Genomic DNA, 21,603 nt, shown 5'->3' on the forward strand with positions numbered 1-21,603 from the left:
CCTGTCCCATCGAGAGGCCAGTCCACATTCCGATATTATCCACCCAGAACATCTTAAGACCATAAGACATAGGAGTGGAAGTAAGGCCATTCGGCCCATCGAGTCCACTCCGCCATTCAATCATGGCTGATGGGCATTTCAACTCCACCTCCCAGCATTCTCCCCATAGCCCTTAATTCCTCGCGACATCAAGAATTTATCTATCTCTGCCTTGAAGCCATTTAGCGTCCCGGCCTCCACTGCACTCTGCGGCAATGAATTCCACAGGCCCACCACTCTCTGGCTGAAGAAATGTCTCCGCATTTCTGTTTTGAATTTACCCCCTCTAATTCTAAGGCTGTGCCCACGGGTCCTCGACTCCTCGCCTAACGGAAACAGTTTCTTTGCGTCCATCCTTTCTAAGCCATGTATTATCTTGTAAGTTCTATTAGATCTCCCCTTAACCTTCTGAACTCCAATGAATACAATCCCAGGAACGCCAGCCGTTCCTCATATGCTAGACCCGCCATTCCAGGGATCATCCGTGTGAATCTCCGCTGGACACGCTCCAGTGCCAGTATGTCCTTCCTGAGATGTGGGGCCCAAAACTGGACACAGTACTCCAAATGGGGCCTAACCAGAGCCTTATAAAGGCTCAGTAGCACATCGCTGCTTTTATATTCCAACCCTCTTGAGATAAATGACAACATAGCATTCGCTTTCTTAATCACGGATTCAACCTGCATGTTTACCTTTAGGGAATCCTCGACTAGCACTCCCAGATCCCTTTGTACTTTGGCATTATGAATTTTCTCACCGTTTAGAAAGTAGTCTATGCTTGGATTCTTTTTTCCAAAGTGCAAGACCTCACATTTTCTCACGTTGAAATGCATCAGCCATTTCCTGCACCACTCTCCCAAACTGTCTAGATCCTTCTGCAGCCTCCCCACTTCCTCAGCACTACCTGCCTGACCACCTAACTTCGTATCATCGGCAAACTTCGCTAGAATGCCCCCAGTCCCTTCATCCAGATCATTAATATATATGGTGAACAGCTGCGGCCCCAACACTGAACCCTGTGGGACACCGCTGGTCACCGGCTGCCATTCCGAAAAAAGAACCTTTTATCCCAACTCTCTGCCTTCTGTCAGACAGCCAATCCTCAACCCATGCCAGTAGCTCACCTCGAACACCATGGGCCCTCACCTTACTCAGCAGCCTCCTGTGTGGCACCTTATCAAAGGCCTTTTGGAAATCCAGATAGACCACATCCACTGGGTTTCCCTGGTCTAACCTACTTGTCACCTCCTCAAAGAATTCTAACAGGTTCGTCAGGCACGACCTCCCCTTACTAAATCCATGTTGACTTGTTCTAATCCGACCCTGCTCTTCCAAGAAATTAGAAATCTCATCCTTAACGATCGATTCTAGAATTTTACCAACAACCGAGGTTAGGCTAATTGGCCTATAATTTTCCATCTTTTGTCTTGATCCTTTCTTGAACAAGGGGGTTACAACAGCGATCTTCCAATCGTCCGGGACTTTCCCTGACTCCAGTGATTTTTGAAAGATCTCAACCAACGCTTCCGCTATTTCTTCAGCCACCTCCCTCAGAACTCTAGGATGTAGCCCATCGGGGCCAGGAGATTTGTCAATTTTAAGACCTTTTAGCTTTTTTAGCACCATCTCTTTTGTAATGGCAACCATACTCAACTCAGCCCCCTGACCCTTTATAATTTTTGGGATATTACTAACGTCTTCCACTGTGAAGACAGACGCAAAGTACTTATTAAGTTCTCCAGCCATTTCCTCATCTCCCATCACTAGCCTTCCAGAATCAGTTTGAATTGGCCCAATATCTACTTTGGCCTGACGTTTGTTTCTTATGTATTGAAAGAAACTTTTACTATCATTTCTTATATTACTGGCTAGCCTGCCTTCATATTTGATCCTCTCCTTCCTTATTTGTCTCTTTGTTAACCTCTGTTTGTTTTTGTAGCCTTCCCAATCTTCTGATTTCCCGGTGCTTTTGGCCACTTTATAGGATCTCTCTTTTTCTTTGATACATTTCCTGACCTCCTTTGTCAGCCATGGCTGTCTAATCCCTCCCTGGATAATCTTTCTTTTCTTGGGGATGAACCTCTGTACAGTGTCCTCAATTATGCATACAAACTCCTGCCATTTTTGCTCTACTGTCTTCCCTGCTAGGGTCTGCTTCCAGTTGATTTTCACCAGTTCCTCTCTCATGCCCTCGTAATTACCTTTATTTAACTGTAACACCATTACATCCGATTTTGCCTTCTCTCTTTCAAACTGCAGACTGAACTCAACCATATTATGATCGCTGCTTCCTAAGTGTTCCCTTACTTTAAGATCTTTAATAAAGTCTGGTTCATTACATAGCACTAGGTCCAGAATAGCCTGCTCCCTTGTGGGCTCCATGACAAGCTGTTCCAAAAAGCCATCTTGTAAGCATTCCACGAATTCCTTTTCTTTGGATCCACTGGCTACATTATTTACCCAATCCACCTGCATATTGAAGTCCCCCATGATCACTGTGACCTTGCCTTTCTGACATGCCTTTTCTATTTCCCGGTACATGTTGCGCCCCTGGTCCTGACCACTGTTAGGCGGTCTGTACATAACTCCCATTATGGTTTTTTTTGCCTTTGTGGTTCCTCAATTCTACCCACACAGACTCCACATCATCCGACCCTATGTCGTTTAGTGCCATAGATTTAATTTTGTTCTTAACTAACAAGGCAACCCCACCCCCTCGGCCCACCTCCCTGTCTTTTCGATAGGTTGTATATCCTTGGATGTTTAACTGCCAGTCCTGAACCCCCTGCAGCCATGTCTCTGTGATGCCTACCACATCATAATCATTCACGATGATCTGTGCCATTAGTTCATCTACTTTGTTACAAATGCTACGAGCATTCAGGTAAAGTGCCTTAATGTTAACTTTCTTATCAGTACAGATATTGGAAGTCCTAAGATGTCCAAAGTTATCCTTCCTTTTTGTTGCATTCCTAGTCTGCCTCAAGCTTAAATCCACCTGCCTACATGTTATCCTCCTGCGTATCTTGCCATTTAACTCCCTGCTCCCTGTCGCTTTCACTTTCCCTTCCCCCCAACTCACAGTTGTACACAGTTTCCAGGTGCCTGGCATTACCTTTGTCCAAACACTCCCTTCCTATTCACAACACATGTCCAAAATGCGTGAGCTTCCTCAATATCACTGCCTCAAACAGGTTCCTCTGAACACCAGCTATCTCGAGCATACGTTCATTCGTCCACTTTGCCGTCCGTGACACACGGAATATCCGTCTGAGTCCTTTCATTTCAAACACTTTTATTGGAGCCTCGTCCGGCTTCTTGATGCTGCAGCTTTCACAGCCGCACAGTCACCGGCCACACAAGGGCTTTCAGAAGATGAATGTTCATTGTAACCCAGATGCTGTGACTGCTCCACAGTCTTTAAGTGAGATCACAACACCATGGCGCTTCAGTCTGGCCTGAATTTGAAAATAAATTACAATTTAGAGTACCCAATTCTTTTTTTTTTTCTAATTAACGGGAAATTTTGCGTGGCCAATCCACCTACCCAGCACATCTTTTGGTTATGGGGATGAAACACATGCACAGATAGGGAGAATGTGCAAACTCCACACGGACAGTGACCAGGATCGAACTCGGCGTCGCGAGGCAGCAGTGCTAACCACTGGGCCACCGTGCAGCCATTTGGCTTTAATTTATTTGATGGACTCTGCATCTACTACTACTGGTAGATCTAAAATAAATACATTTGTCTCTGTTCCATTGAGTCTACAGCACAGGGCCAGGCCAGTCGGAGCAATTGGTCTGTGTCAGTATTTATGCTCCACATGAGCCTCCACCACCCATCTACATCTCCCCCATCAGCATCTTCTTCTATTCCTTTCTCCCTCGTGTATGTATCTAGCTTTACGTTCAATGGATTCATGCTGTTCACACCAACCACTCGCTGTGGTAGTGAGCTCCACATCTTACCACTCGCTCGGTAAAGAGGTTTCTACTGAAATCCCTATTGGACAATTGAACATCTTCACCATTTTAAAGACTTCCATCAGGTCACCCTTCAGCCTTCTCTTCCACCCTGGGCAAAAGCTTCTGACGATCCACTCTGTCCATGCCCCTCATAATTTGGTAGACATCTAGTCAGCACGGATTTGTGAGGGGTAGGTCTTGCCTTACAAGTCTTATTGACTTCTTTGAGGAGGTGACCAAGCATGTGGATGAAGGTAAAGCAGTGGATGTAGTGTACATGGATTTTAGTAAGGCATTTGATAAGGTTCCCCATTGTAGGCTTGTGCAGAAAGTAAGGAGGCATGGGATAGTGGGAAATTTGGCCAGTTGGATAACAAACTGGCTAACCGATAGAAGACAAAGAGTGGTGGTGGATGGCAAATATTCAGCCTGGAGCCCAGTTATCAGTGGCGTACCGCAGGGATCAGTCCTCTGCTGTTTGTGATTTTCATTAACGACTAGGATGAGGGAGTTGAAGGGTGGGTCAGTAAATTTGCAGATGATACGAAGATTGGTGGAGTTGTGGACAGTGAGGAGGGCTGTTGTCGGCTTCAAAGAGACATAGATAGAATGCAGAGCTGGGCTGAGAAGTGGCAGATGGAGTTTAACCCTGACAAGTGTGAGGTTGTCCATTTTGGAAGGACAAATATGAATGCGGAATACAGGGTTAACGGTAGGGTTCTTGGCAATGTGGAGGAGCAGAGAGATCTTGGGGTCTATGTTCATAGATCTTTGAAAGTTGCCACTCAAGTGGATAGAGCTGTGAAGAAGGCCTATGGTGTGCTAGCGTTCATTAGCAGAGGGATTGAATTTAAGAGCCGTGAGGTGATGATGCAGCTGTACAAAACCTTGGTCAGGCCACATTTGGAGTACTGTGTGCAGTTCTGGTTGCCTCATTTTAGGAAGGATGTGGAAGCTTTGGAAAAGGTGCAAAGGAGATTTACCAGGATGTTGCCTGGAATGGAGAGTAGGTCATACGAGGAAAGGTTGAGGGTGCTAGGCCTTTTCTCATTAGAACGGAGAAGGATGAGGGGCGACTTGATAGAGGTTTATAAGATGATTAGGGGAATAGAGTAGACAGTCAGAGACTTTTTCCCCGGGTGAAACACACCATTACAAGGGGACATAAATTTAAGATAAATGGTGGAAGATATAGAGGGGATGTCAGAGGTAGGTTCTTTACCCAGAGAGTAGTGGGGGCATGGAATGCACTGCCTGTGGAAGTAGTTGAATCGGAAACGTTAGGGACCTTCAAGCGGCTATTGGATCGGTACATGGATTAGGGTAGAATAATGGAGTGTAGGTTAACTTCTTAAGGGCAGCACGGTAGCATTGTGAATAGCACAATTGCTTCACAGCTCCAGGGTCCCAAATTCGATTTCGACTTGGGTTACTGTCTGTGTGGAGTCTGCACATCCTCCCCGTGACTGCGTGGGTTTCCTCCGCGTACTCCGGTTTCCTCCCACAGTCCAAAGATGTGCAGGTTGGGTGGATTGGCCATGGAAAATTGTCCAAAATTCTATGATTAATCTAGGACAAAAGTTTGGTGCAACATCGTGGGCCGAAGGGCCTGTTCTGTGCTGTATTTCTCTATCACTGTCTGTGTGGAGTCTGCACGTCCTCCCCGTGTGTGCGTGGGTTTCCTCCGGGTACTCCGGTTTCCTCCCACAATCCACAGATGTGCAGGTTAGGTGGATTGGCCATGATAAATTGCCCTTAGTGTCCAAAATTCTATGATTAACCTAGGACAATAGTTCGGCACAACATCGTGGGCCGAAGGGCCTGTTCTGTGCTGTATTTCTCTATCTATCTCTATCTTAGGGTAGACATCTTGTAGGATCTTGGGTGTTTGCCCATAGACCCCTGAAGGTGGCAGGACAAGTGAATAGGGTAGTTAAGGCATACGGGACACCTGCCTTTATCAGTCATGGAATAGACTATAAGAGCAGGGAGGTAATGTTGGAGCTGCAGAGGATTTTGGTTCAGCTGCAGCTGGAGTACTGTATTCAGTTCTGTTCACCGCACTATAGGAAGGAGGTTATTGCACGAGAGAGGGTGAAGAAGATTCACCAGGATGCTACTTGGAATGGAGCATTTTAACTGTGAAGAGAAGCTGGATAAGATCGGGTTGTTTTCGTTGGAGCAGAGAGGCAGGGAGGGGACCTGAATAAAGTGCAAAGAAAAGTTCAGCACAGGAACAGGCCCTTCGACTCTCCAAGACTGCCAATCACGATGCTCTAACTACAAAAAAAAACTTCTGTGCTGACTCGGTGCGTATCCCTCTGTTTCCTCCCTATTCATGTACCCATCCAGATGCCTTTTAACTGTTGCTAATGTGCCTGCTTCCACCACATCCTCTGGCAGTGCGTTCCAGGCACCCCCCCCCCCCCCCCTGCATGAAACACTTACCCCACACATCTCCCTTAAACTTTTCCCCTCTCACGTTGAAAGTGTGCCCCCTTATAATTGACACTTCCACCCTTAGAAAAAGCTGACTAACTTTAAGTCTCCTATTTTCTAATAACCGTCTTTAAGGAAAATTCAATTTTTCTATAATGTCCCCTCAATTCTCCCAGTGACAACCCTCAGTCCATCTTCCAATTCAACGAATGTCTTGAAAACCCAAATAACCTCATATTTTAATGTTTAAAATGGGAATGGATGTGAATGTAATGCTGAGGCCGGCAGCAATCTGTGTGGTTGTCCTTGATGCTGTCAGAGTGAGTTCACCCTCACAGGCAGGTAGACTGTTCACGGTGATAACATGAAACTGACGCCTGCTGTTTCATTCGCAGGAAACACAACTTCCTGTTTCTCTGCTGCCGGTTCCAAACCGCACATCTCACTTCTGAGCAGAAAATAAATGCAGGGACCACAATCTGGTGAGAACATCTGTCAGTGCGGCCTATATCTGTCCACAGAATGAGGGCAGAGTCACGTAGATCACATTGTGGTGACATTTACAAATGAGCCGGTTATTTCTGTTCAGAGTCTCCATTCCCGGACAGAACCGGCTGTGTTTGTGGATCAGTCACTGAGTTCCCTCTGCTCTCTGTAGCTGGGAACTGATAACCTGCTCCCTTATATTGTATATCATTCTTTCTGTGTTACTTGTTTCCTCTATTTCTCAGCTTTTATCTCTCGCCACCTCATCTTTCTGTTTTTTAAAACCTCTGTCTGTCTCTCTCCTTTCCTCCATATCTCTCTCAATCTTTGTGTGTCCCTATTTAATAGAGGTGTTCAAATCATGATGGGTTTTTGATCAATTAAAGAAGGATAAAGTGGGAGAAAAACAGTAAATATTTGAAAAACTCAGCAGTTCTGGCAGCATCGGTATTGAGAGAAACAGAGTTAACATTTTGTGTCCTTGTGACTCAGAGCAGCAGAAACAGATTGTCCTTCTGAGATCAGGGAAGGTGAAGGGGAGATTTAACAGAGGTGTTTAAATTAAAATGAGGAAGGATTTGTGACGGTGTCGATGGGGAGAAAACTGTTCCCCAGGAGCAGGAGGGTTTGTAACCAGAGGACACAGAGATTTAAGATATTTGAGAACAGAACCCAAGGGGGTGATGAGGAGAATGGTTTTTACACAGTGATGTGATGTGATCTGGAATTCGCACTGACAGGCTGCTGGAAGCAGATTTACAGTAACTTTCAAAGATAATTGGATAAACACTTGTAGAGGGTAAATTGGCAGAGTTATGGCGAATGGGATGAATTGAACAGTTCACTCATAGAATCCCTACAGTACAGGAGGCCATTCGGCCTGTTTAATTTGAACTCGATCCAGGCCTAATCCTTCATCCGATCCCCATAACCCCATCTAACCTACACATTCTTGGACATTAGGAGGAAATTGCTCACGGCCAATCCACCTAACCTGCACATCTTCGGACTGTGGGTGGAAACAGGGGCACCCGGAGGAAACCCATGCAGACACTAGTAGAAAGTGAAAACTCCACACAGTTACCCAAGGCCGGAATTGAACCAGGGTCTGTGAGACACCAATGATGTCCGTTGTGACATTCTTAATTTTCCACTCCTGCGGTTTTCACATTTGATGTTTTCAATCACAATGTTCCTCAAAGAGAAGATTAAAATGTTGTTTTTTATGAGCTGTCAGGTACATTTCCTGTGTGACTGTGTAACTCGAGCACCACGAGAAGGAACTGAATATTTTCAGTTCCTCTACAGATGCACAGCAGATACCAGAAATCTCTGGAGTTGTGTCATTTGTGTCTCTGTCATGATGTTTCCATTCCTATTTTATCACACATCTCCCAATGACACTCACTATAACACAAAAACATCAAAATATCATTGCTACCTTGCATCTTGCCCCCCTATTATTGTCAAATGATAACAGTGACAGAGTAACACACACCAGAATTGGAATAGCAGGCAGGTTATTGTCTAATAATAACAGGGACATAGTAACACACACCAGAATTGGAATATGACAGGTTTATTGTCTAATAGAACATAGAACAGTACAGCACAGAACAGGACCTTCGGCCCTCCATGTTGTGCCGAGCAAATGATCACCCTACTCAAACCCACGTATCCACCCCATACCCGTAACCAAACCTTAACCGTAACCCCCACTTAACCTTACTTTTTAGGACACTACGGGCAATTTAGCATGGCCAATCTACCTAACCCGCACATCTTTGGACTGTGGGAGGAAACCGGAGGACCCGGAGGAAACCCACGCACACACGGGGAGGACGTGCAGACTCCGCACAGACAGTGACCCAGCCGGGAACCGAACCTGGGACCCTGGAGCTGTGAAGCATTTATGCTAACCACCATGCTACCGTACTGCTATAATGATAACAGTGACAGAGTAACACACACCAGAATTGGAATAGCACGCAAGTTATTGTCTAATAATAACAGGGACACAGTAACACACACCAGAATTGGAATATGACAGGTTATTGTCTAATGATAACAGTGAATGAAAATTGCTTATTGTCACAAGTAGGTTTCAAATGAAGTTACTGTGAAAAGCCCCGAGTCGCTACATTCCAGCGCCTGTTCGGGGAGGCTTGTACGGGAATTGAACCGTGCTGCTGGCCTGCCTTGGTCTGCTTTCAAAGCCAGCGATTTAGCCCTGTGCTAAACAGCCCCTGTAACACATACCAGAATTGGAATAAAACAGGCAGGTTATTGTCTAATGGTAACATTGACAGAGTAACGGAGCTGCACGGTGTCACAGTGATTATCACTGTTGCCTCATAGTGTCAAGAACTTGGGTTTCATTCTGACCTTAGGTTCCCATCTGTTCCCATCTGTTCCCATCAGTAGAGTATAAAAGGATTATGGGACACAGATTTAAGATTTTGAGCAAGATCTACAAGGGAGATAGGAGGAAGAAATTTTACACAGTGAGTGATAATGATCTGAACTCAATGCTTACACACAAAGGTCGATAATCTCCAGGTCCTGATAACCCGAATGGTGCTGTCAGAATTTGACGTGAGGATTGGTTGTGAGTTTCCTGTCTGCGAATCGCTTTCTAAGCCCCCGTGAAAGAAGTTTACAAAGGCATCACTGTCAGTCCAGAAATGAAATTCAGGAAAGATAAACATTTCTACTGGTTAGTTTGCTGTGTGCAAATCCTCCGCTTCTAATCCCCTGTAAAAGAAGCCTCAGAGCTTCAACACCATTATCCCAACAAGACTAATAACCAAAGTCCGCAATCTTGAACTTGACCATTCCCTGAGCAGCTGGAGCCTCGACTTCCTCACCAACAGACCGCAATCTGTCAGAATAGGCAACAGCACCTCCTCCACCATAGTCCTCAACACCGGAGCCCCGCAAGGATGTGTGATCAGTCCTCTACTGTACTCCCTATACACCCATGACTGTGTGGTAAGATTTAACTCCAACTCAATCGAAGTTTGCAGATCATACGCCTGTGGTGGGCCGCATCTCAAACAACAACAAATCAGACTACAGGAGGGAGATAAATCACTTGGTTGCATGGTGTATCGAAAACAACCTCTCCCTAAATGTTGGAAAGACCAAAGAACTGATCATCAACTTCAGGAAGCGCAGCACAACACACTCTCCCATCTACATCAAGGCTCCGAGGTGGAGATGGTCGATAGCTTTAAGTTCCTGGGGGTCACCATCACCAACAGTCTGTCCTGGTCCACTCACGTTGATGCAACAGTCAAGAAAGCCCAACAACGTCTCTACTTCCTGCGGAAGCTAAAGAAATTTGGCATATCTGCATCGACTCTCACAAATTTCTACAGATGTGTGATAGAGAGCATCCTGTCCGGCTCCATCACAACCGGGTACTGCAACTGCTCAGTCAACGATCACAAGAAACTGCAGACTGTGGTGAACTCAGCCCAACACATCACACAAACTTGCCACCCCCACATTGATTCTGTATACACCTCTCGCTGCCTCAGGGAGGCAGACAGCATCATCAGAGACCCCTCCCACCCAGGCATTGCCTTCGTCCAGACCCTTCCATCAGGCAAAAGGTACAGAAGTCTGAAGACCCGCACATCCAGACATAGGAACAGCTTCTTCCCCACAGCTACAAGATTCCTCAACAACTCCCCCCTCGGACCGATCTGTTCCCTGTAAGAACGCTATTCCTGACGCCCTATGCTGCTCTTTCTTTTGTATTTGCTTCGTTTGGCCCCTTGTAATCAATCACTCACTGTTTGTCGATGTACCATTTGTCAATGTTCCCTGTTGATTATTCTTGTGTCTACTATGTATGTACTGTGTACATTCCTCGACCGCAGAAAAAATACTTTTCACTGTACTTCGGTACATGTGACAATAAATTAGTGGCTGGTTTAGCTCACTCAGCTAAATCGCTGGCTTTTAAAGCAGACCAAGCAGGCCAGCAGCATGGTTCGATTCCCGTACCAGCCTCCCCGGACAGGCGCCGGAATGTGGAAGTCTACTCGTGACAATAAGCGATTTTCATTCATTTCATTTTCAAATCAAAATCAATCAACAAAAGAGCTTTGGACTCATGGGACAGAATGTGCAATGAGATCGTGAAATCCGGAGAGCAGGATTTGTTTCATTTCTTTCCATCTCTGCCACCGCTTTGCATCATCAATAAGACATTGGGACTCAAAGACTAATCCAGTTTGATGGACAAGTTGTCTCCATTCTGAACAATGGGGAACAAGCCCCTCCCACTGATTGAAACATCGGCCCGACAAAGATGAGAAACGCGCATGCGCCCTGATGCACATCCAATAAAGATGGCGGCCGTTAACCCGAGCCAAACAGGAGGAGCTGCAGTTCCGCTCGGAACTGGGTCCAGTAAGCTGTTTTCCGAGTATTGCGCCTCACAACAGCTTTACATAACGTTTCCGCCCACTCCCGCAATCTCTCGCTCCCTCAATATTGTTAGACGCCTCTTACCAATTTCGGATCTGAAGAAGACGCCCTTCTGCTTCGCCATTACCCACACTGCGCATGCTTCAATCACAGCCTGGCCTCGCCTCTTATTCACTCCGATTGATTGGAGGACCAACAGCTCCCCATCGGTCCTCCAGTCCCGCCCCTCCTCTTCCTATTGGTCCGGAGCTGCCGTCAATCACCGGGACATTGTGACGGTTACAGATGGAGAGAGCGGCCACAGGCTCAGGCTGACTGGCTGATTGTCCAATAATAACAGTGAGAGTCTCAGTGGGACAATCAGACAATAATAGTGGAGATGGGGCCCAGAGGAGAAACAGCAAAGGATTCACTCACTTTGAGAGTAACAAACACAATGTCTGTTCCAAGAATAAGTCAGACTGCAGTTTGTGAGTGGGTCCAATGTTGACTCATAGAATCCCTACAGTGCAGGAGGCCATTTGGCCCATTGAGTCTGGACCGACCCTCTGAAAGATCACCCAATCTAACCAAATCCCCCCACCCTGTCCCTGGACCCCTCCCGGGGACTATATAGCCTAGCTAATTTAATAATAAACATCTTTGGACTGTGGGAGGAAACAGAGCATCTGGAGGAAATCAACGCTGACACGGGAAGAATGTACAAACTCCACACAGACAGTGACCTAATTTAAAGAGTTATTCCAAGGAAGAAACGTAATGATTATAGTTACCTGCTGATTTTGTACAACGGGGTTTTTGGTTTATGTGATCTTACGTTATTGAATTGGAACCGTTAAGGGGGATTTCATTAAGAGTTATACATAGATTACTGTAGCTGTGTGGGGTCTTTGTTTGTATTGATAATAATTCTTACTGTGTGTGTTTATACAAATGTTAACTAACTTCTTAGAATGAAGCTTGTGTTTTTGATTAAAAGCGCCTCAGGACTCTGTTGAATAACACCTGATAGGCAAGCTCTTGTAACCAAAATCAATAAACAGTTATATGTCAGGTGATCTCAGGTAAACTCTGGCCCATAACAAAGTACCTGAAGAGAGAGAAATGTTGACAATATCCATGGACACAGGGGAGTTGGCTGATCAGTAGCTCAGTGGGAATAGGGTCGATGGAGCAGGAGCTAGGTCTCGTGGATAAGGTGAGCTCTGAGAGAGCATGAGGGGAGATGGGAGAGAAACTAGAGCAAGATGTGGGTTCAGGGCTTGGGAAAGGATGAAACTTAGAGACAGTTTGGTCTGGTGAGCTCATGGAAGGGAGGGAAGCAGCAGAGGCAGCTGATCGGATTGACTCGATCTCAGTCACAAAGAAGCTCCACAAGCTCCTCACACTTCTTGTTGGAGGTGAGGATGGAAGAGACAGGGGAGAGCGAGAGTACTTCAAAAGGAGCTAACTTGTGTCAGAGATATTAAAAAGTTTCAGCACACGGTATATTTAACACAAATCAACTTAATTTGCCTTTTCGCCAGAATATTAGTCCCTGTAAATGGGCCGGAGTTTGTTATCAGCAGAAAGATCCAAATGAACATGGTTCAGTCCTGAATGTGAGGAACAGAAAAATCCAATCCCTGTGGTTACTTATGGCCTCGTTGGTGTGTCAGCATGTTGGATGACTGAGCGAATCTCTTCCCACATTTGGAGCAGGTGAATGGTCTCTCCCCAGTGTGTATTCGCTGGTGACTCAGCAGGGCAGATGACTGAGTGAATCTCTTCCCACACTGGGTGCAGGCAAACGGCCTCGCCCCAGTGTGAATTCGCTGGTGCTTCTGCAGGTTGGAAGACTGAGTGAATCCCTTCCCACACTTGGCGCAGGCGAATGGCCTCTCCCCAGTGTGAATTCGCTGATGTTCGGTGAGCTGAGATGATCGTCTGAACCCAGTCCCGCAGTGAGAGCACCTAAACGGTCTCTCGTCAGTGTGAAGACGCTGGTGAATCAGCAGGTCGGATGACTGACTGAATCCCTTCCCACATTTGGAGCAGGTGAATGGTCTCTCTTTAGTGTGAACTTGCTGGTGTTTCTGCAGGCTGGCTGAAAAACTAAATCCCTTCCCACACTTGGAGCAGGTGAATGGTCTCTCTCCAGTGTGACTGCGTCGATGAGTTTCCAGCTTGGATGGGTAAGTGAATCCTTTCCCACAGTCCGCACATTTCCATGGTTTCTCCTCAGTGTGACTGCATTTGTGGCTTGTGAGGCCTGATGATCGACTGAATCCTCGTCCACACACACAAAACGTGTACGGTTTCTCCTCCCTGTGAACAATGCTTTTTCCTTCCATGTTCAAAATCCAATGATATTCAGGATGTGATAAATATTACTTTCTGGACTTTGAAGCCTCCCCTTCGAACACCCTGTGAAACTGATTGGAAAACAGAAAATAGGGAGTGAGAGAGAACCCACAAAAACACAAAGACAGGTTGTGAAATTGAGCTGAATCAATCTGGTCATTTGTGGGGCCGGCACTGGGAAAAGTGACCATGAAAACGGTTGGATTGTTTTAAAAGCCAATTGATGTCTTTGGGAGGAGAGAGAAAGAGGTGAAAAGGGATTTTGTATATCTACAGGTCATATTAAGAGTAGCTGGCAAAACAAATTCGATCTTGAGCTTCATAAACAGTAATACTGTATTGACACGGTATTGACAATGGCAGCACGGTAGCATGGTGGTTAGCATAAATGCTTCACAGCTCCAGGGTCCCAGGTTCGATTCCTGGCTGGGTCACTGTCTGTGCGGAGTCTGCACGTCCTCCCCGTGTGTGCGTGGGTTTCCTCCGGGTGCTCCAGTTTCCTCCCACAGTCCAAAGGTGTGCGGGTTAGGTGGATTGGCCATGCTAAATTGCCCGTAGTGTCCTACAAAGTATGGTTAAGGGGGGGGTTGTTGGGTTACGGGTATAGGGTGGATACGTGGGTTTGAGTAGGGTGATCATGGCTCAGCACAACATTGAGGGCCGAAGGGCCTGTTCTGTGCTGTACTGTTCAATGTTCTATGTTCTATGACACCGAAACAGGGAAGCGAGGCTTCTTGTGGCACAGTGATTAGCACTGCTGCCTTACAGCCCCAGGGACCCGGGTTCAATTCCGGCCTTGGTGACTGTGTGGAGTTTGCACTTTCTCCCCGTGTCTGCGTGGGTTTCCACCCGGTGCTCAGGTTTCCTCCCACAGTCTAAAGAAGGGAAAGTTAGGTGGATTTGCCTTGATAAATTGTCCCTTAATATCCAGGCAGGTGCAGGTTAGGGGCTGGTTTAGCTCAGTGGGCTAAATCGCTGGCTTTTAAAGCAGACCAAGCAGGCCAGCAGTATGGTTCGATTCCCGTACCACCCTCCACGGACAGGCGCCGGAATGTGGCGACTAGGGGCTTTTCTTTTTTTTTAATTTTTAGAGTACCCAATTCATTTTTTCCAATTAAGGGGCAATTTAGCGTGTCCAATTCAACTAGCCTACACATATTTGGATTGTGGGGGCGAAACCCACGCAAACACGGGGAGAACGCGCAAACTCCACACGGACAGCGACCCAGAGCCGGGATCGAAACCGGGACCTTAGCACCGCGAGGCAGCAGTGCTACTCACTGTGCCACCGTGCTGCCCCGACTAGGGGCTTTTCACAGTGACTTCATTGAAGCCTACTCGTGACAATAAGTGATTTTCATTTCATTTCATTTTCAGGTTATGTGGGTTAAAGGGGTTACAGGGAGAGGATAGAGCTGTGGGCCTCGGCAGGGTGCCCTTTCAGACGATAGGTGCAGGGTCGATTTGCCGAATGGCCTCTTTCTGCACTGCAGGAATTCTATGGTTCTAATTCTATTCTATGAATCTTTATGAAGCTCTGGTCACCACTCTTCAGGAAGGATGTGAAGGTTCTTGGAGAAGGTGCAGAGGAGATTTACCAGAATGATTCCAGCAAAGGAGGTTGAGGGGAGATTTGATTCAGGGACACAAGATTATGCCAGATTTCCATCAGGTGGACAAAGAAACTCTGTTTCCATTCACTGATCGTACAAGCAGCCGGGACACAGATTTAAAGTTTTGGGTAAAACCTGGATTGAACTATATCAGATCCTGAGGGGTTTTGACAGGGTGGATGTGGAGAGGATGTTTCCTCTGTGGGAGAATCTAGAACAAGGGGGTCACTGAAGCAAAATAAGGGGTCACCCATTGTAGATGGGTGACAGTGCGGAGACTGCACATTTACCCCGTGACTGTGGGTTTCCTTCGGGTGCTCCGGTTTCCTCACACAGTTCAAAGATGTACAGGTTAGGTGGATCGGCCATGCTAAATTGCCCCTTTGTCTCCAAGGATGTGCACATATAAAGCTCTGGTCACCACTCTTCATTGGATTGGATTTGTTTATTGTAACGTGTACCAAGGTACAGTGAAAGTATTTTTCTGCGATCAGCTCTACAGATCATTAAGTACATGAAAAGAAAAGAAAATACATAATAGGGCAACTCAAGGTCCATAATGTAACTGCATCAACAGCGGCATCGGATGAAGCATACAAGGGTGTAGTGTTAATCAGGACATGAGGGTCGTTTAGGAGTCTGGTAACGGCGGGGAAGAAACTGTTTTGACTATGTTCGAGCGTGTTCATCTTCAGGAAGAATGTGAAGGTTCTTGGAGAAGGTGCAGAGGAGATTTACCAGAATGGTTCCAGCAAAGAGGTTGAGGGAGATTTGATTCAGGGACACAAGATTATGCCAGATTACACCAGATCGGGTGGACAAAGAAACTCTGTTTCCATTCACTGATCGTACAAGCAGTCGGGACACAGATTTAAATTTTTGGGTAAAATCTGGATTGAGCTATATCAGATCCTGAGGGGTCTTGACAGGGTGGATGTGGAGAGGATGTTTCTTCTTGTGGGAGAATTGAGAACAAGGGGGCCACTGTTGCAAAATAAGGGTTCACCGATTTCAGATGGACCTTTCTCTTGAAGGTTGCAAGCAGGGATTGGCACAATGGTTAGCACTGCTGCCTCGCAGCACCAGGGACCCAGGTTCAATTCCGACCCTGGGTGACTGTGTGGAGTTTGCACATTCCCTCTTGTCTGTGTGGGTTTCATCGGGTGCTCCGGTTTCCTCACACAGTTCAAAGATGTGCAAACTCGGTGGATTGGCATGCTAAATTGCCTCTTCATCTCCAAGGATGTGCAGGCTAGGTGGGGTTATGAGGATGGAGTGGGTGGGATGGGGTGGGCCGGGGTGCTCTTTGGAGGGTTGGTGCAGACTTGATGGGCCGAATGGGCTCCTTTTGCAGAGATTCTCTGATTTTGGAACTTCCGCCCTTAAAATGCAGTGGAAGCAGAGACTGAATATTCTTTTAAAAATAAATTTAGAGTACCCAATTCATTTTTTCCACTTAGGGGCAAGTTAGCATGGCCAATCCACCTACCTTGCACATCTTTGGGTTGTGAGGGCGAAACCCACCCAAACACAGGGAGAATGTGCAAACTCCACACAGACAGTGACCCAGAGCCTTGATCAAACCTTGGACCTCGGCGCCGTGAGGCAGCAGGGCTAACCACTGCACCACCGTGTTGCCCTGTCCTTGAATATTTTTAAGGCACAGATGGATAGATTCTTGATAAGCAAGGGGGTGAAAGGTTATCGGGCCGTCAGGAATGTAGAATTGTTGCCGAAAAGATTTTTGACCAGGTGGAGTGGGACTATTTATGGGAGGTGTTGGGACGGTTTGGGTTTGGAGAAGGCTTTGTAGACTGGGTTAAACTGCTATATCAGGCCCTGGAGGCTAGTGTAAGGACGAACAGGACGACATCTGAGTATGTTAGACTGCACCGCGGGACAAGACAGGGATGCCCCCTCTCTCCACTGCTGTTTGCGTTGGCCATAGAACCGCTGGCAATTTCTCTGAGAGCGGCAAGGGGATGGAAGGGAATGGTCAGGGGGGGAATAGAACACAAGGTCTCGCTCTACGCGGATGACCTGCTTTTGTATGTGTCAGATCCAGCGGCAGGGATGAATGGGATTATGGAAATCCTAGGGGAGTTTTGCCGGTTTTCAGGCTACAAGTTGAACATGGCAAAAAGCGAGATGTTTGTGGTGCAGGCGAGGGGTCAGGAGAATAGGCTGAGGGAGCTACCATTTTGGCTCGTTGGGGAAAGTTTTAGGTATCTAGTGATACAAGTGGCGCGCGACTGTGGTAAGATGCACAAGTTGAACTTGGCCAGGCTGGTGGAGCAAATGAGGAGCGAGTTCCGGAGGTGGGATGCACTCCCGCTGTCACTAGCGGGGAGAGTACAGACGGGGAAGATGATGATCCTCCCGAGATTCCTGTTTATTTATCAGTGTCTCCCTATTTTCATTCCGCGGTCCTTCTTTAAAAGAATCAATAAAATTATCCTGGGATTTGTTTGGGCGGGGAGTCCCCACGGGTAAAGAGGGGGATGCTGGAATGAACTGTAGCGAGGGGGGGCTGGCATTACCGAACATCAGCAACTACTGAGCGGCTAACATAGCCATGATAAGGAAATGGATGGTGGGTACGGGGTCGGTTTGGGAGCAGGGTGGAGGCTGCTTCTTGCAGGGGCACCAGCATGGCAGCCCTGGTCACGGCTCTCCTGCCCCTCCCGCCGTCCAAGTACTCCACCAGCTCGATAGTGGTGGCGGCTTTGCGGATTTGGGGCCAATGGAGGAAGCATGCGGGGGAAGTGGGAGCGTGAGTCTGGTCCCCAATATGTGACAACCACCGATTTGTCCCGGGGAAGATGGATGGCGGGTTTCGAGCGTGGCGGAGGTGGAAAGGATGGGCGACTTGTTCATGGAAGGGAGCTTTGTGAACATGAGGGCGCTGGAGGAGAAGTTCGGACTGGCGAGGGGGAATGACTTTCGGTACTTCGTACATAGACAGGTCCCATCCTTTCTACGCCTTCCACTAAGGGGGATCCAGGACAGGGTAATTTCCAGGGGTGAGGTAGGAGAGGAGAAAGTCTCAGATATTTATAAGGAGCTTATGGGAGCGGAGGACACAGGGACCGAGGAACTGAAACTTAAGTGGGTGGAGGAGCTTGGTGGGGAGTTGGAGGGAGGCGTATGGGCAGATGCTCTGAGGAGGGTAAATGCAACTGCAACATGTGCCTGATTCAGTTCAAGGTGGTTCACTGGGCCCACATGACGGTGGCCCGGATGAGCAAATTCTTTGGGCTGGAGGACAAGTGTGCTAGATGTGGGGGGGGGGGGGGGCGGGGACCAGCGAACCGTGTCCACGTGTTCTGGGTGTGTCCAAAACTCAGGGGATACTGGCAGGGATTTGCGGACGTCATATCCCGGGTACTGAAAACAAGGATGGTGATGAGTCCAGAGGCGTCGATTTTTGGGTGTCGGAAGACCCGGGAGTCCAGGAGGGGATAGAGGCCGACATTGTGGCCTTTGCTTCCCTGATAGCCTGGCGACGAATACTGTTGGCCTGGAGGGACTCAAAGCCCCCAAGGACCGAAGTATGGCTGTCGGACATGGCAAGCTTTCTCGACGTGGAAAAAACCATTCATCGACTTCTTCGCGGGGAACTGATCGTCAGCGGGGGGTTGGGGGGGGTTAGAATAGTGTAGAGTAGGGGGGAAGAATATGCGGGTCTATTTGCGAGAGTGGTACTGTTATTTGCACTATGTTTTTTGTAATTGGTATCTGCACACTAATGTATATTGTTACGGTTTACAATGCCAAAAATACCTCAATAAAATTGTCTGTTAAAAAAAAGGAATGCAGGATTGTATGGAAGGAGCAGACTCGAGGGGTCAACTATTTGTTTCAGAGACCCCAAAATCTTTTTTACTGTCCGAATGATTTTCCAGAGACACAGGCATGAATCTCACCAAGGCAGAAGGTAAAATTTTAATTCATTGGAAGTCTACTGATGACCATGATGGCATGCGCTGCGAGCCTGGACCGGATGGCAACTCTCCCGGACTGACTGACTGGAGTCTCCAGGATTTTATTTTAATCATTTGTGGGAGTCACTGGCTGGGCCAACATTTATTGCCCATCCCTAATTTCCCTTAAACTGAGTGGCTTGCTCAGCCAATTGTTATAAAGACCCATCTGGTTCACTCATGTCCTTCAGTGAAGGAAATCTTCTATCCTTACCTGGTCTGGCCTACATGTGACTCCAGATCCACAGTCAGCTGGTTGACCCTTGAAATGCTCTCTGAGATGCACTCAGTTCAGGGGCAATTAGGGCTGGGCAGTGAATGCTGGCCCAGCCAGCGACACCCACATCCCGTGAATGAACAGAAAAGAAAATCTGCCATCCTTACCTGGTCTGGCCCACATGAACATAGAGTGCAGAAGGAGGCCATTCGGCCCATCGAGTCTGCACCGACCCACTTAAGCCCTCATTTCTACCCTATCCCCGTAACCCAATAACCTCTCCTAACCTTTTTGGACAATAAGGGCAATTTAGCATGGCCAATCCACCTAACATGCACATCTTTGGACAGGAGGAAACCGGAGCACCCGGAGGAAACCCACGTAGACACGGGGAGAACGTGCAGACTCCACACAGGCAGTGACCCAGCGGGGAATCAAACCTGGGACTCTGGTGCTGTGAAGCCACAGTGCTATCCACTTGCGCTACCCAATCCATTCTTTTATTTCCACTCGACCCAACTATCCTAACGCACCCTCAGATGACCTCCCACATTCAACCCCCTGTAATATTGAGTTAATCCAGTGGCTTAGTGACCTATAAAATTTCCCGTTTAAGAAGCACCTTTTCCTCCAGGGTTGTGTCTCCCTATCTCTGTCATCTCATCCAGCCACTGAGATGTTTGCTCTCATCTAATTCTGGACTCAGACTGAGATAGACAATTGCTAATCAGGAAGGGGATCAAGGGAATTAAGGGGATAAAACGGGAAAGTGGAATTGAGGATATCATATCAGCCACCATTTCATGGAATGGCAGGGCAGACTCGAGGGGCCGAATGGCCTACTTTGCTCTACGTCTTACATGTTATGGTCATGAGCATTCTCAATATTTTTTGCTTTTTTAAAAATAAATTTAGAGTACCCAATTCATTTTTTCCAATTAAAGGGCAATTTAGCGTGGCCAATTCACCAAAGATGGGTTGTGGGGGCGAAACCCAAGCAAACACGGTGAGAATGTGCAAACTCTACACAGACAGTGACCCAGAGCCGGGGTCGAACCTGGGACCTCGGCGCTGTGAGGCAGCAGGGCTAACCCACTGCGCCACAATGCTGTACTTAGCATTTGCAATATTAATCACTATGACTGGTGCCTGTTTTTTCAGTTGCCTGAGAGCCAAGCTGTGGAAATTCTTCCTTAAACCTCTCCTGCTCACTCCTTCACTTTCCTATTTTCAGAATCTCCTTAAAACCTACCTTGTATACAAGCTTTTGTTAACCTACTCTGATATCTCCCTGTATGGCTCAGTGTCAAATGTTGCTGAGAATTTGGCGACACCTCGATGCCTCATTAAAAAATGCATCAAATTGGGGCATGTTTCTCTCTTTCAAATCCACATGTTGTATATTTACTCTCGGTGGCTGAGGATGCACCAGGATGTCCATCACACCTGAACCAGTGTCGCCTCTGGGTCCACCTGAATCCAGCTCTGAGAACAGAAAGGTCGCAAAGGAAACTCTCCCCGGTCACCGCAACCGAGGCCCCGCCCACACTATTGCGTCCCAAAACGGCGCATGCGCTTCACTCCTCACTGATCCAAGGTGGCGGCCGGTCACCTGGGCCTGCCCCTGGGGAAAAGCCTGGGTGTTACAAACCCGGGGCCTCCAGGTTCCTATTGAGGTTGTGAGACCTGCACTGGGTGTTTATGAAGCCTCGGCTCCCTCCCCACCCCCACTCCCGGCTCCATTCCTCCCTCCGGCCCACCGACTCTCACCCGTTCAGAAAAGCGTCTCCCGCAAGCACAGGGCCCGGAGCAAAGTGACACTGCGCATGCTCCACATACAGCCCAGCATTGCGCCTGCGTGGTCGGCTCCTGTGGCGTGAATAGGGCACTTGCACATACGCAGGGAATACTGGGTAATTACAGCGCCATTGAACCATGAAACTGCAGAGAAAATAAATTTGTTACCCAATTGAGATCAATTGCTTTTAAAAAAAAAATCACACCCATTTTTGTGAATAGGTGCTTGCTTATATATATACATTTTTCCAATTAAGGGCAATTTAACGTGGCCAAT

General features: G+C 47.4%; 2 protein-coding genes across 2 annotated transcripts in view; one reads left to right on the plus strand and one right to left on the minus strand.

Annotated features, from left to right (window-relative positions):
• LOC119959614 (zinc finger protein 239-like) overlaps positions 1-13,418 on the minus strand; it is a gene marked incomplete at its 5' end in the record, with an annotated part of 34,144 nt that extends 20,726 nt beyond the window's left edge. Inside the window, one exon of the mRNA XM_038787814.1 lies at positions 13,018-13,418. Coding sequence (XP_038643742.1) covers positions 13,018-13,418 — 401 coding nt within the window. The remainder of the gene's footprint in view (positions 1-13,017) is intronic.
• The window catches only part of LOC119959603 (zinc finger protein 774-like), a 1,152,970-nt gene that overhangs the window by 417,855 nt on the left and 713,512 nt on the right, over positions 1-21,603 (plus strand). The window lies entirely within an intron of this gene.

Source organism: Scyliorhinus canicula, unplaced genomic scaffold (genome assembly GCF_902713615.1).
Source record: "Scyliorhinus canicula unplaced genomic scaffold, sScyCan1.1, whole genome shotgun sequence".
Taxonomy (NCBI): Eukaryota; Metazoa; Chordata; class Chondrichthyes; order Carcharhiniformes; family Scyliorhinidae; genus Scyliorhinus; species Scyliorhinus canicula.